The 14,181-nt window shown below is 48.7% G+C and overlaps 5 protein-coding genes across 5 annotated transcripts; 1 reads left to right on the top strand and 4 right to left on the bottom strand.

Annotated features, from left to right (window-relative positions):
• Window positions 1-2,298: 2,298 nt before the first annotated feature.
• Window positions 2,299-4,148, bottom strand: EV420DRAFT_863983 (RNA polymerase I associated factor, A49-like protein). Its single transcript, XM_060483786.1, has 8 exons — window positions 3,965-4,148; window positions 3,715-3,916; window positions 3,359-3,660; window positions 3,052-3,304; window positions 2,832-2,993; window positions 2,654-2,779; window positions 2,569-2,594; window positions 2,299-2,517 (listed from the first exon to the last, which is right to left on the bottom strand). Exons 1-8 carry the CDS (start codon window positions 4,068-4,070, stop codon window positions 2,450-2,452), a joined length of 1,245 nt encoding a protein of 414 aa, XP_060326304.1. The 5' UTR covers window positions 4,071-4,148; the 3' UTR covers window positions 2,299-2,449.
• Window positions 4,149-4,534: 386 nt separating this feature from the next.
• EV420DRAFT_1275997 (polysaccharide lyase family 14 protein) lies at window positions 4,535-5,749 on the bottom strand (the record flags this gene model as incomplete). Its single annotated transcript, XM_060467936.1, has 3 exons — window positions 4,535-4,617; window positions 4,675-5,070; window positions 5,128-5,749. 3 exons carry the CDS (start codon window positions 5,747-5,749, stop codon window positions 4,535-4,537), a joined length of 1,101 nt encoding a protein of 366 aa, XP_060326305.1.
• A 1,134-nt stretch (window positions 5,750-6,883) lies between these two features.
• EV420DRAFT_864644 (uncharacterized protein) lies at window positions 6,884-8,109 on the bottom strand. The gene is made up of 4 exons (XM_060483791.1): window positions 7,999-8,109; window positions 7,895-7,945; window positions 7,505-7,836; window positions 6,884-7,437 (listed from the first exon to the last, which is right to left on the bottom strand). Exons 2-4 carry the CDS (start codon window positions 7,936-7,938, stop codon window positions 7,112-7,114), a joined length of 702 nt encoding a protein of 233 aa, XP_060326306.1. The 5' UTR covers window positions 7,939-7,945; window positions 7,999-8,109; the 3' UTR covers window positions 6,884-7,111.
• Window positions 7,869-11,325, bottom strand: EV420DRAFT_864399 (uncharacterized protein). Its single transcript, XM_060483789.1, has 14 exons — window positions 10,808-11,325; window positions 10,634-10,748; window positions 10,491-10,577; window positions 10,318-10,441; window positions 10,088-10,263; window positions 9,935-10,038; window positions 9,797-9,885; window positions 9,639-9,743; window positions 9,482-9,589; window positions 9,304-9,429; window positions 9,191-9,250; window positions 8,549-9,136; window positions 7,999-8,491; window positions 7,869-7,945 (listed from the first exon to the last, which is right to left on the bottom strand). Exons 1-13 carry the CDS (start codon window positions 11,205-11,207, stop codon window positions 8,093-8,095), a joined length of 2,481 nt encoding a protein of 826 aa, XP_060326307.1. The 5' UTR covers window positions 11,208-11,325; the 3' UTR covers window positions 7,869-7,945; window positions 7,999-8,092.
• Window positions 11,326-12,077: 752 nt separating this feature from the next.
• On the top strand, window positions 12,078-14,138 carry EV420DRAFT_1483693 (uncharacterized protein; the record flags this gene model as incomplete). Its single annotated transcript, XM_060470003.1, has 5 exons — window positions 12,078-12,575; window positions 12,628-12,701; window positions 12,756-13,752; window positions 13,965-13,974; window positions 14,014-14,138. 5 exons carry the CDS (start codon window positions 12,078-12,080, stop codon window positions 14,136-14,138), a joined length of 1,704 nt encoding a protein of 567 aa, XP_060326308.1.
• Between the last annotated feature and the right edge of the window lie 43 nt (window positions 14,139-14,181).

Here is a 14,181-nt window from a genome sequence, read left to right on the forward strand (position 1 = left end):
GAGTAAACTTCGCTGGACACCTCACCCCTAGTCTGGACGCTCAAAGTGTGCATCCCTGTCCATTATTTCGTTCGACTTATTCACAAATCTCATGTTTTTCATTTCCACGACATCTCAAGCGCGTCAGCAGTATCAGCCCGCGACCGGCGGTCATACGTTTTTTACGAAGCCCGAATGCTCACCGGTCGGAAAGCTCTCCAAAATTTCCACCGCTATTTCTGGATTCCTATCAAATCAGTGACCCTCGTCATCCAATGAGGATTGTCCAATGACTTTCTCGGCGACTACGCATTGTATAAGTATTACCCCACAGACAGTCACTTCCTTTGGCTCCTACCTCCATGCCTTTTCTCGTGTTCTCAAACGCCTCACGTCTTACCCAGCGACCATTTCTCTTGATGCCAGAACGGTGCGATCATTGTCCCCATAGCTCAAGCGAGCACTATCCTGTTCGGTGCGGCCACCCCAATGACCAACCGCCCTGGTCTCCTATGTCTCGTCGCGGTGAAAGCGATGCCTACCACAAACTATGGTGCTGCGATTGCCAAGTGTATTGCGGGGACCACTCATCGCACACGGGCCCCGCGTATGACTACGAGCAGCTCAACATCGAGCTATGTACGTCTGTCAAGATACCTCCCCTCGACAGCCGCCTACTCACCTTTTTTCTAGATAAAGCTCACAAACACCCACTCTTATCCTACATGATGGACCTTTTTCGACATCTAATATCCGCCCTATCTGCGATCTTTCCTTCACGTCGAGTCCCACAATGATACCCTACCTTTTACATAGCGATCTATTGACGCGTACACATCTCTACACCTTTCTTTTTCCGATACCCGCCTCTGGACCGTTTCTCGACCACGCCACCAATTATTAAACCTCTCCCCGCTCCTTCGCTTCTCTTCGATACCATAGAATGCATTGGAGCCTTCCATGTAACTTTCATGCGAATCTTATCTAGTCATATGTCCGTTCCACGGTCCCGTACTTTATGAGCTCACATAACCAGCTCAAGCCAATGAGAGCCAAGAGGACCCAAGTTTAATGACCAGGACTGCGTGCTATTATATGTAAGTGCGTTGACAACGATAAAGCTCGGTAAACACAAATTGTCAAGGAAACGATGATGAACCTGAGCACCCACGAGGACCCACTATGACCAATTACCACGGTGGACTCGTGGCAAATGGTCGGTGCCGTCTGCAAACCTACCTACTTCACAGAAAAGGAAATTCACGGCGCCACAATTTCATTCAATAGCAGACGAGTGACCATTGACCAACCGCCATGGTGCTTTTATAAATAATTTCAACTTATAGGCCTTCAAGGTGCACCCCAAAGTCGGTAGCGCGCCACACGGCGTTCTCTGGCCACTGTGAGGTTCGCTCTCATGCAACAAGTTCATTAAATTAGCACCGCAAGCCAAGAAAGTCTCACCGTCTTACAAGTGCTACCGATTGCAAGATCCGGGATCCCAGGCTCTATCCATCCATCATTAAATCACGGCCAACTCGAAATAACCCTTCGCAAAAAGTAAACTCAACCTACTTAAACAAATAAGTCGTTGCCAACACGCGCCACGCACGCGCCGTACGACAAGGTCCCCGAACAATATGTTTTAGCCATAATCCATGAACCCCGACGTGATGGCGCGTTGAAATACTCAGAACTACATTTTGCAGCTCCGAGAACCGTTAACGTACATCCAAAACAATGAACACCGTTCGAGATCCCGCTGGACTTACTTAAAGGCTGTTGGGAGCTGTTCCAGGTCCCATACCCCAACAATGCCCTCTTCTACTTCGCCGTCCTCATTACCGTTCAAGTGCCCCTCCTGCCCCCACAGTGACTCGCACTATTTCATTCGATGTGGATGCCCCAATGACAAACCTCCTTCCCATCCCATGCATATCATGGATGATGCCTTCCACCGTGAATGGTGTTCAATCTGTCTTCTATACTGTGTCCAGCCAACGACCTGCCACCACAAACGACACAAGAAGATCGTCTCAAACGTCAAATCGCGTTTTTCCCGTCCGTTGGCTCCCCCCTCCCTTCTCGCTTTGACTAACACATTCTTACGACGGACAGATTTCGCCCGCCACGTACTCGGAGTCCTTCACTTACACAGACTCCCATGAGGTAGGAGTCACCTCCGCAAGTGCTGTTCTAACTTTGACACAACTTTAAAAAAATTTGTTCAGTGACCGGCGATCAAGTCAATTGAATTCATATCCAAGGAACTATTTTTATATCTCAAAGTGGATTTATTTCGAAGTAATATTACGGGCGTAGCCGAGCTTGAAGAGGATTAATACTTAGTCACCGTATAATCAGTAGTATACACCCCGAGTCTGGACATGAATAGAACACCTAACTCCTCCCTTTCCTCCTCGGCGGCTTCGGGAATTGCACCGGAGCCGTCAAGACGGCCATTTTCGTGTTAGCAGTATCGTTGGACAGTCCCGTATCTCGCACGATCTCTCTCGCCAAGTTTCTTCATCTGACAACCTATTGTTCAAAGCATGAGTTCCAGTCTGATACGAAGCACTCGCGAGTTACCTAAACTCCGGAACAGCTGGTTTACTCTGTAATAGTGGTAACGTATGAGTAAGGGCCGCTGAAACGACTTCAGAGGAAGGCTTACTGAGCAGGGGGAATGGACAGGTCATGCGCAATGATACTGGGATCCGAAGCATAATCATCGACCTTGAGACATAACACAAAAAGATGCGTGAGGAGCCTGGTCTCCGAAGTCTTGGTCACTCGATGGCTAACGTAGGGAAATCAGTTACGCGGTGGCACCAATAGCTATATTTACGCACACAGTAGATTCCCTAGAAAACTCCGTAAACCGGGCCAAGAGGCTATCCAAGATAACAGGAGGAATGGTTGACAGACGCTCCTCGAGTTTGGCCTTCTCGACCTCTTTATGCCCAGCCGTGCGTCGGAAAGCAAGCATGGCCGAGATATAGTATATTATTTTCCTGCAACAAAAAGGTGCCATCAGCGTTTACGAAAGAGAACAGAGCAGAAAACACCCACAGTTTCTTCTTCGTCCCCTTCTCCGACAAATCTAGACGTTTCAGATTTGAATACACCCAATCCGAGTTACGCGCGGGCAACAGCGCAACTTTGTCTTTCTCGCTTGTAGACTTGTTTAATATCTCAGTTGGTATCGCCTTCCATTCGTTCTCCGGGATAATATCATGCAAATTATACACCTCCGCTGGCTCGCTCGTTGTAGCATTATACGGCGGGATCGGGCGACTCATATCTGCCGCTTCTTTAGCTTCCTCTACCCAAGTGCATTAATGATTCATACCGCCCAGCAATGGTAATGAAAACATACGTAGAGTAGGCAACCCCACTGCACCCACATCAATGGCATCCTGCACATACCCCATCACGCCCTTCATAGCACTGATGTCGACCTTGTTACGCTCCTGTGCGCGGATAGCCGCCTGTGATTTTTTCGTTCCAAATGACTCGCCAAGTGCATTTCTTGCTTCACGGTAGGCCAACTGGGTTGGTATAGAACTTGCCGGAACAGATTTCAGCGCTTTGACGGTGCGTGCCAACGAATGCAAGGGTGCCGGAGTAGGCAAAAGGGTCAGCGAGGATGTTCGGGGGTTATGTACCGCCAGCAGATAACTAATGTTCACCATTAGTACTTAATTATCATAAGATGAGCACCTGGCCACGCACCGACAGCCAGAGTCCGCAATATGCTTATTCTCTTCTTCATTGGAGACAAACTCTACACTCGGCGTTTCTCCAATGATAATCATCGCATCCGTGCTGGACTTTGGGTCACTTTTCCCCTTTTCCTTGGTCTTCGACTTGGATTTTTTTCGAGCATAGCACTTGAACGGGGTTGATGCAGGAGCATCGATACCAGGAAAGTTTACTAGAATGTCATCAATACCGGCAAATGTTTCATGAACATTTCTCGCACCTAGCACAGGCCCATTAGTCCCAGGCTTAGCAGGAGTGCTGGAGACAGTAAATGAAAGTCTTTCTGGAGATTCTTCACGTTTGCGTTTTGTCCCAGACGCGCTCATCGTTGACGGGACTGCGCACGTGGGAAAAGAGAAAGGACAAAAAATTTGGGCTCCGATAAGATAAGATCAGAGAAATAGATCTCCATTCGTCCAGCGTGTTTCTAGAACCGTCAATCCGATTATAAGACTATATCTATTGCATTTATTTGATAACAGTGAAAAGAAGAAACTCCAGCGTAAACCCAGAAACCTCGGCGGGAAGTCATTGGGACTCCCTATTGGTATATCTAGCTGGTCCAGTACGGGTAGTCGTAAGCAAATTTGGTAAATATCAAGCCGTGAAAGAGATATAGTAATACATGAAGTGACAGAAGCAATGAGACATGCGTGTAAAGCGTAATGCGTTTAATAATGAGGGCGTGTGTTCAACATCGTTCCAGCGTTTGTTGAATTAATGAGTGAGTTGTTTAGTGAACGTCGGTGATGAGTAAATTCATCGATAATCTGTGGATTTCCGTTTCATCTTAAAGGCTCTCGGTAATGGCAACCGAGAAGTCTGAAAAGTATGCGCTTTGATCTTGAGGAGATGCCCAATCTGAGGTGGATCCTGCAACGCCGTTTAAGCCACCGGAAAGCAAGGTATAGGAGAGAAATCAAGGCATACCACCAAAGAACGTCTGGAACATCATACCCCTGATCTTCCCTTCTTCGCTATTCCTGAGAACGAGGCCGCTAGCGCTAATGACGCTCTTGCCGCCGACAAAGAGCTCTAACTCTCCATTCTCCTGGCCGACGTCATTAAGGCGTACGCGCTGGCTCACCGTCGTCCTCTCTCCTGTTTTGAAAGAGAAAGCACCACGGTCGATGGAAGCCCCATAGGTCGGATTACACTCCGATCCTTCATCATTGCAAAAGTTGCTATTGACGTCAAAGCTGGGGGGAAGGTATGTATAGATCTCCCCAGCACCGTCCGTACGGAACATCAAGCGAGTAGAAAAACACTCGTCTGAACGGCGGCCACCGGAACAGCTCTGAGCAGTATCCTCATCATTGCCTCCATCTATGATGAGGAGTCTAGGTCAGGAACCAAGGCCTCCGATAAGAGAATAGTACTCACATAACCCAAGGAGCTTCCCACCCTTATTGAATTCGAACCCGTCCTCAAAGAAAACAGAGTACCCGAACGTGGCCTCTTTTGCAGTGGTCAAATCGAGACTGTCCGGTCCTGGAGCGTAAAAGGAGAAGCCGCCTTGAGGATTATGTTTGAACGTGTAGGATCCCTGGGGGTAGAAGGCCTTCATTGACTCCACACCATCGGGAGCAGACACATAGTCGTGCGGGAGGGCGGTGATCTCGTTGTGCGGCTGCAGAGTGCTGTCCGACAAAGGAAGGGCGTCGTTACTCAACGTGAAGGTCGTCCAAGAGTCAATGATTGAGGACACAGGGAAAAGGGATGATAGAGAGCCATTGGACTTGGAGGAAGACGAAGCAGTTGATGAAGGGGCCGAGGAAGAGGAAGAGGTGGCTGCTGAGCTACTAGAAAATTCGGTGCTGGATTCGATGGCATTGTTCAACAACACCGCAGTGGCAGTCAGAGAGGCAGCAGGCCTGGAAGAAATTCCTGTCGATGAACAGGCTGACGGTGCACGGTGGTGTCGCCAGTGGTTATGAATTGGTAGGGCCTCCACAAAGGCAATAACGAATGCGGGGACGAATATAAAAAATCTTGCTGCATACATGGTGGCAATTAAGAAGAAATGGAGATCGAAAAGGAGGATTAAGAGGAAACGACGTGAAGGAAGGGGGAATGAGGAATGAGGAATAAGAGGGTATAAAGGATCGGGATAAAGGAAATTTCCGATCAGGTTAACAAGAACATTTTCGTCGGCCAAGACAAACACAAATGTACCGCCACCACTGAATGCTGTCAACCACATGTGTTGGTGCCTTGCAACTACGTAAATCAATTAAAAGAATGCAAGAAACCGATGAAGGGACTGGCTTACCAGCGCCAACAACGATGGTTGAAAAGCGGACTAATCATATAACCGGCTGGTGGCTATAGTTTTTCGATGCAAACTTGACATAGAAAGAGTCGTACGGTTGGTTCCCATCATGATTCATGATGCCCAAAAATATCTGCTCCAAGGGATCAAGCGACTTGTAGGCCAAGACAGTATCCCATTCGGCCATAAACGGAAAACTTGGACATCGTTATTGGTGCTTCGTACCATTCGGAAACCCGTCAATAGCGAAAGACTTGCCCACAGATTTCTGAGTGCTCCTTATGGAGAAGGTACTTTGAGTTTCAGTGAGCGCCCAAGGACTTAGGAAACCAGATTCGGACTATCCAGTTCCCGGTGCAATGATCGTCGTCGTGTAACGACTCCAATAGCAGGGACATCTGGCGAGCATCTGAGAACCGGCAACAAACAAACCGTCGAGTTACGGTCTCTCTTGAGAGGCCTGGAAGCAGCAAGAAGCAAGAATGCATGACAGGCCAGTGATGGTTGCAGTACGCGGCGGCCTGAAGAATATGGAGATGATGACATCGATGGAGGTATTTTGGAAACCTGAAGGCTGGTGGTGTCAAGCCACGACTTGTACACCATGCTCTTTGACGAGAAGAAGAAAATAAACCTCATGGGATGAAGCCGCCACTTGCTGCGAGTGTGTCAAGGCGGACATAGCAGGTTGAAAGCATCCGCCTTCGCGCCAAAGGCGCTGGAGGCAAACGACAACAGGTTATTCCATTGACGAAGAGAGCAAGGATCCGTGCGATCAACTGTTAATTATTCTATGTGACAATCCTGGTGGATCAGGCCCTTGGAAACAGCGATTAGTGATTATGTTTCCCAAGATCGGTGACACCTATCATTTCTTGGTCAAGGCAACAGCAACAAGAAGAGACATCAAGGACATTCTTCAAGTTCGTCCATAATATATTGAATAAGCACCGAGAGAAAATAACACCTGGACTCCCGTGGCATTAAAACGCTCCCGACCTGCAGTGCCGGAACGGAAGCAGTCGAGCTTCTGCTAAGGTCAACAGCCAGCAACATGCATTAAGAGCATTGAGACATAGCTCCTTTCAACGGGCATCATTGCGCGCGATGAAACATTTCAGAGCAGAACGACCACCCCTCCTCACTGTGAAACGGCAATTCGTCGATGTCTACGCCCCAGGTTCTAGGCGGTTGAATTATATGTCGACGGAACCTGTCTAGCCGTTCTAGGTGTGGCCAAATTTCAGGCTTTTTCTGCACATTACCCTTGGAATGCTGGCAAGGACCAAAGACCTGATATTGCATCAAGGGGAAACAGTTGGAAGGATGTATACGAGAACAGATAATTGTCGATTTCTCCATTGCAAGAAGGATTGAGGCACAGTCGTCGCAATAGTCCTCCCAGGACGGAGAGTCAAAGGCTACCCATTTTCAGCACATGTCGTTTCGCGACTTTTCGGAAGCACTCTAGGTGAATGAAACACTCACGACGACCGCACTTGTCGCCTAACTGCGGAGATGTCATTCGTGAAGAAAAAATCCTGAGAGAGCGATAGGGCCAGGGGCTTATGTAGAAGTCCCGAACGGCAAGATCCGTACTGCTTGCAGTATTCCACGCAGTAGTAGTTTGTAATGAACTGAGTGCAGAAAATCGAGGTCTCATGTCGTCGGTATTGTGCATCACTGAAGGGGGCACAGAAAGCGGCGCTGAGTCATGTCGATCTTCCACCGAAGAAATGAAAGAAACAATATCCCGGGTCCTTGAAAAAACTTTGAAATGACCCAAGAAGTAAGATTTGTGGAGGAGGAAGACACCCAAGCTAGATTATGTTACATAAAAATCAGATTAGATCAGGTACGAAGGGAATTCGCCACTACGTCCGCTGGGAAACATACCAGACATTTACGACTGAGCGTGTCATGGCGATCCTTACAAGGACATACTGTGAATAAGCAATAGGATAATCAACTAACACACATACCTCGGTAAAAGTAGCACGCTCGTTATTCCAAGGTACTTAACAAATCCATAAATTTAATGCCGTAGGGATGAGGGAACAAAATGTGAGTATCAGGTCACGAGGCACGTAACCGAGGATCCGAAGTTTCTGGCGGATCTACCTCCATTGGACTCTTACCGTCCTCGCCCCCATCCCCCAGAGGCGCAACACTCGGTCCGTCATCGTCATCGTCATCGCTCCCATAATCTGCGATGTCCATCGCATCTTCCATCGTCATCGGTATATCCACAAAATCGCCCCCTCCTGCTGAATCAGGCGTGTCAGCCGACCCGGAGGGCGTCGCCTCTATGACAGCATCAATCCGTTTTCGCTTCTCTGACTTCCTCAAAACCTTGCCAATATACTCCTTTGCGAACTTCTTAATCTTCGCAACTTTCTCATCCGAAAGAGCATCCAATTTCCCATCGCGGTAGCTTCGCGACTTCTTCTCCTTCTCAGTAATGATATGCGTGAGCTGAATGCAGGTATGATAAATAACGGTAAGGGTATAGGAAGGAAGACAGGCACCGACCTCCTTCGCATGCTTCTTGAACACATCATGCTCCATCGATTTGGCATACTTCGACATGCATTTCACAACTACAGCGCCAACGAGCTTCAATAGTCTCTTCTCCTTGTTAGCCTCTTTCTGTTCAAAAGTCTCCGCTTTTTTCTGGGGGCTATGATGTGAGCTGTGATGTTGCCTCTTCTTCGCTGCTCGTGCCTCCTTCGCTGCCGCCGCCGCCTTGGCTTTCTCCTCCGCCTCGGCGGCAGCACGTACAGCCTCCTCTGCAGCAACCCGTTGTGCCTCAGCAGCAGCAGTAATAATCGCATCGACTTTCTCTTTTGTGAACACTCCCTCCATCTTTTCCATTGCTTCCTGACGCGCTATTATGTCAGGGGACAGCGGCCGGGTAAGGGCATTTGGATTATTTGGATCATCAACCATATAAAAACCTTGCCAAACCGTCGGTGGTGAAGTGAAGTTATGATTAGAGGGAATGCGCTCGACTCGTTCGATTCGCTTGCGTTTCGGGGGAGGCTTGTGGCGTTTGTAGGACGATTCATTATCGGATAGGTAAACAGGAGCTCGTGGCGCCGGACGGTCCTTTTCGATATCCTGTTTGTAAGGTCAAGCACTGTAGACATGCTAGGCAACGCATACACCACGAACCGCTTTTGCACGTTTGGGTATCCGATAACCTAATGTTAATGTATCCCAGTGCGCGATGAGCTAGATGAAGACGCCAACTGAGTATTATCCAACGATCATGGATCGATCCATACCTTCGACGCTAGTTCCTTTACGGTCTCGTTCTCTGATTCGGCATAGGCTTTCACAGACACATTGACCTGGGAATCCTCCACCTTGTTGCGAAACACTAATGGCCATGTTGACATGCACTCCAAAGTCTAAGAAAGGGATGGTTGAATTAATGTCAAAGAACAGGCTGAGCCTTCATACCAAACAGATCAGATCCGTCGCTTCCGAGTAGTCTTCCAAGATGTTCTTCATAAGACTAAAACCGCGCAGACGCATAATCTGCCTCAGCGCAGCTTGGTCTTCGGTAATCTACTGCACATCAGCACTACGCCAAAGGACAACAAAGCAGAGGACTGGCCTTCATACGCGTGAGAAGTTTATATAAAACCTTCGGACTCGTCGTCTGTCGTACAGCCTGGACCACTTTCGGAACATCCTTCAACGTGATAGATTTCATTTGCGGCTGAAAAAGTGGTTTCGCATCAGGCGCCCGTCCGGCATGGAAAGCGAACATACGAGGAAGTCAGGATCGTCGAGTTTCTTGCCCTTTCTCTTTTTGGTGCCCTTATACTCCATAAGCTCGGACTCGTCAGTGATACCAAGAGCTGAAGTGCGAATTAGTGATTGCATTACAGCTACAAGTACCAATCTCACCGTCAAGATATAAGTCATCCATAGCCGACACGTCTGTCTGAGTCTTTCCTCCAATATATCCAACGCATTGCGGTTCTCCGCAGTAGCACGTCTGTGCTTGATGCCTACAGGCAAATGAGACCGACGTGGAATTCGGAAAATAGTATGGCTTGCCCGTAACGATCGACATTGTAATTGAACGTTAGCTCCTCGTATTTCTTGATATAACGCTTCGCAAAGATACCCATGCGTACGGTGTTGCCAATAGTCCATTTAGCGACGTAGCAGTTTGGATTACAACTATGATTGGCGAATCGTCCAATACCACCATTTTTAGTGGCATCGATGAACTATGAACGAGATGTGAAGCAGGGCATTGAGAATGGGATAGCTGTCATGCTCACCTCGTCCTTCTGCAGCATCATGAAATAAAAATGCTCAATACCCTCGGACGCATAATCCCTCATACGTTTCTTAAACGACTGGTTGTTAACAACGTCGCCGATGTACTCGTAGATGAATGTGTCTCTGTCGTCTTTATTGAACACTTCAGCAGAAACAAAGGCAGAAAACGCACTTTGGCAAATCCTCCTCAGCTCTAAGCCCGTAGCCCTTCATCTCCGTCTTTACTATCTCAATTGACGCATATTCTTTGTTTTGAAAGCTGTAAAGCGAAGAGATGAGTCGCTGGATGCTGGAACCCCCGGAAGGCGCACCCACCGTTGATTCCGGCAGTACGACTGACATCGACAATCGTCCAGGAGACATTCGACCTGCGTAAGACGATTGATGCAATCGGAGCCCTGCCCACAGGCATCCTCTGGGCTGTCCTCGCCTGGATGCGACCGGTGAGAGGTGAAACCAATAAAAATCTACACTACGAGGAAAACGAACCATGTTCATAAGTACAATCACAAGTCATGCTCTCCAAAAGCTCCCTAGAACGCCCCAGGGACTTGTACTGATACCAATTGTCAGCCATCTCTGTAAACGAACTTAGTGCCTCATCGCGAGCGACAGGCAGGTGTCCAATCAACTGGGGCGCTGATGGCGGTGGTTTTTTGGACTTGGGTGTCGATGACGGCGGAGGCGTCGACATCTTGGATGATGTAGCACTGTCCGGTGGTGGTGTGGCAGAGGTAGAGGCCGACATGGGTGGTACAGAGTCGGTCATGGTGGGTGACATTGAGTGTGATGATGATGACTCGTCACCCGCGAGCTCCGCAACGCCGTCTAGCAGCGAGGACGACGTCGAACATCTATGCTCCATTCGCCGTTCCTCCTTTCTGGTCATTGTTGTTGGTCGTACAGCCTGGTAATCTGCTGCCTGATATTGGCAAGGAAATGGCTCTCTTTTCCAGGGGGACTCCTGTCAGCGTCGGCGTCAAGGACACCCTCGGCGGCGGAATAAAACTTGAAGCAATGCCTTCAGTGTCGAAAAAAAAGAGGAAAAGGCAAGAGCAAAGTCGACTCAATACAAGACGGCGATGTAATGGTCGTCCCAAATGATGGCAGCGCCAACAGTCTGGCTTAAATAGAGCAATAAAAGAGATACCGAGAGCAAGAAACTATTGGAAAGTGATGGTCATGATACAAGTACAAGGGAGAGATGACGAGCGAACGACCGTAGTCACGGTCGTGAGCAATGACAGACGGTACCCAGCCACTGGTCCTCTCTTTCTTACCACATCGGTCAACGCTGGAATCGTCTTGCTCAAAATATTGGATAGTGGCAAGGAGCACATATAGGCGCATATAAGATGACCCTCGACCGTCGTTGGTGGATATTTTACGGATTCCGTCTTCGGTGAACATCATCATTGCGGAAGGCGAATTTCGGCTTCAAATTTTAGCAGCAGCAGTGACGTACTGCGCAATCCGAGGCACTTCGTCTGACAAAATATGTACTCGCCGTCGGTGGAAACATCGCGGAAAGGACAATTAGGCGCGCAATACGTTCTGTACCAGCTCTGATGAGGATTGTTACTCAAGCAGGGCATCATCCGGTATAACGGCATCTACCTAGGCCGCAGCTGGATGTTCTCGTCGTCCCGCCACGAACGAACGGGCTCAAAAACGCCTCGGACGGTGTAACCGGCCATTAAATGATTGGGACGGCGACGGCGATCTCAATTTGGTCATCACCTTCTCTCTCTTTACGTCCATGCTCGCTGTATGTCTCGCAGCCCTAGCATACCTTGCTCTACCTTTTGCCCTTGTTTCCGTTTACTTCAAGCCAAGAAATGCAGCCTCTGATGCTGCGAGGCTTGGATATGTCCTCAAGAATCAAGTGACACATGCACGTTTCCTTCCTGCATTATCCAAGCACGCCTTCAGCTATCCTACTGTATCTCTGTTGGTATCTCTGAAGGCCCTAGAGTCAGGAAAGCTAGACCTAGGTTATGGCCTGGTGTTTCGCTACGGTGGACTGTGGGGAAGGCTCACCGGACTGAGGGCGGAGCCGTATCTGTCGCCTCAAGTAGGGTCTGAGTCGATACGAGACAAATTGAACGCTTTGCTCACCACGCATGAATACAGCGAGGATTTGCTTGACGATGTCTGGATGATGACGATGCCGAGTTACTTGGGATTTGAAGGCATCAACCCTCTGACCGTTTATTTTTGCTACAAGGCAGGGGTCTTCTGGCTGACTGTACTTGAAGTGAGCGCTGCGCCTTGATTCGTCGAACTTTCGCTCATGTTCCAATGTGCAGATTCATAATACGTTCGGTGAAAGCCACGTTCATGTTTTAGAAGTGGGAAAGAATGAGGATTCTTGCGGTAACCGGTTAGTCGGTCTTGTTATTCTCAAACTTACTGGAATTCATGCCTATGACAACAGATTTGATCATCAATGGACCTTCCCACGGAACTTCCATGTGTCCCCATTCAACGACCGGTCCGGGTTCTATACAATACGTATACGGAAACCTAGTCATCCTCCAGGTAAAGCCTACACCCCGCACGCACCTCCTCTACCTATCGTCAGTGTCGATCTCTATACAGAAGATGCCTCAGTACCTGCTGTACCAGGCCAGCTCAAACTGTCTGCAACACTCCGAGCTAAATCTGCCAAACCGCTAGACACGCGTTCCCTTCTTCCTATCCTTCTTGCTGCACCCTTCGACCTGTTCCTTTCATTCCCTCGAATTGTTTACCACGCATGGATACTGCATTATTCAAAGCGTCTAGATGTATTTATCAAGCCCGACCCAAGACCTGTCAACTCAGAGCGGAGATCTGTACCGGGCGGCGGAGTCAAGTGGCTTGGGGAAGGCATCTTTGAAGCCTATACACGAAGACGGCTCGAGACATATCTCAAGCAGAAGGTCGAAGAAATAGGTGTAACTGTTCGACTGGTGCCAAATGACCAGGGGGCGCCTAGTATAGTTTTCCAGCCCAGGGCACGGGGCGAAGACTGCCAGGAATTAACAGTTCGTTACCTTTCTGGAAAATTCTTTACCATCATGTTCATGGCACCTTCTGCTGCCCATGCATATCTCCTGGGAGTCCGCTCCGAAGGCATCTTCACTGTGTCTTCGGAAACGCTTTTTGTCTCCGTTTTCGAACCGCAGCATCAAGCGGGACGTCTCAGTGGAAGACAGTGTATGCGGCGCAAGGTCGTTCCACCTTCTCTTCCATTGCCTATTCCACAGGGGCATATCTTGGATGTGGATGCTCTCGGAACAGTGGTGCTATGGGTTTCGTGGCGAATGGACGAACTTGAGAATGTTTTGTTTCGGTCGTTTCGCGCCAGAATCCAGCCAGGAGGTGAACCATGGTATTGGAATCAATGGGATAGAGCCCTGGCTGTTTGGGAGAGTGGTATCAAGCGCTCTGTAAATCATGGGGGTATTGGGAGTGTCCGAAGGGATTCCTAGATTTGGGCATGACTACGCGTCTTCTTTTTGTATTGCTTCACCATCTTTAAGGACGGCTTCTCAGGTGAAATACTTGCTTACAAGCTTATTATTATCACCCGAATACCGCATATCTTGCTGTGAGACCTTTGATCTTCTACCAGCTTAAGTAGTATCTGACATTAGTACAGGCGGTTGTAGGTATTTATTAGATGACTACTGCGTGAAACATCGTCTCAGCCTATTTTGAGAGAAGGAAAGTAGGAATCAAGACGGACGCTTCGGCCACTCCTGCTGGCGCGACGGAACGTCCCCTTGACTCCAACGATCTATGCAACTCTCTAGGCACTTACTTTGGCAGTTAATCTGTCAAATCACTGGGTGATGGCTTGCTTGCATCAGCATGTC

Source organism: Desarmillaria tabescens (genome assembly GCF_030435595.1).
Source record: "Desarmillaria tabescens strain CCBAS 213 chromosome Unknown EV420scaffold_43, whole genome shotgun sequence".
In the NCBI taxonomy this organism is placed as follows: Eukaryota; Fungi; Basidiomycota; class Agaricomycetes; order Agaricales; family Physalacriaceae; genus Desarmillaria; species Desarmillaria tabescens.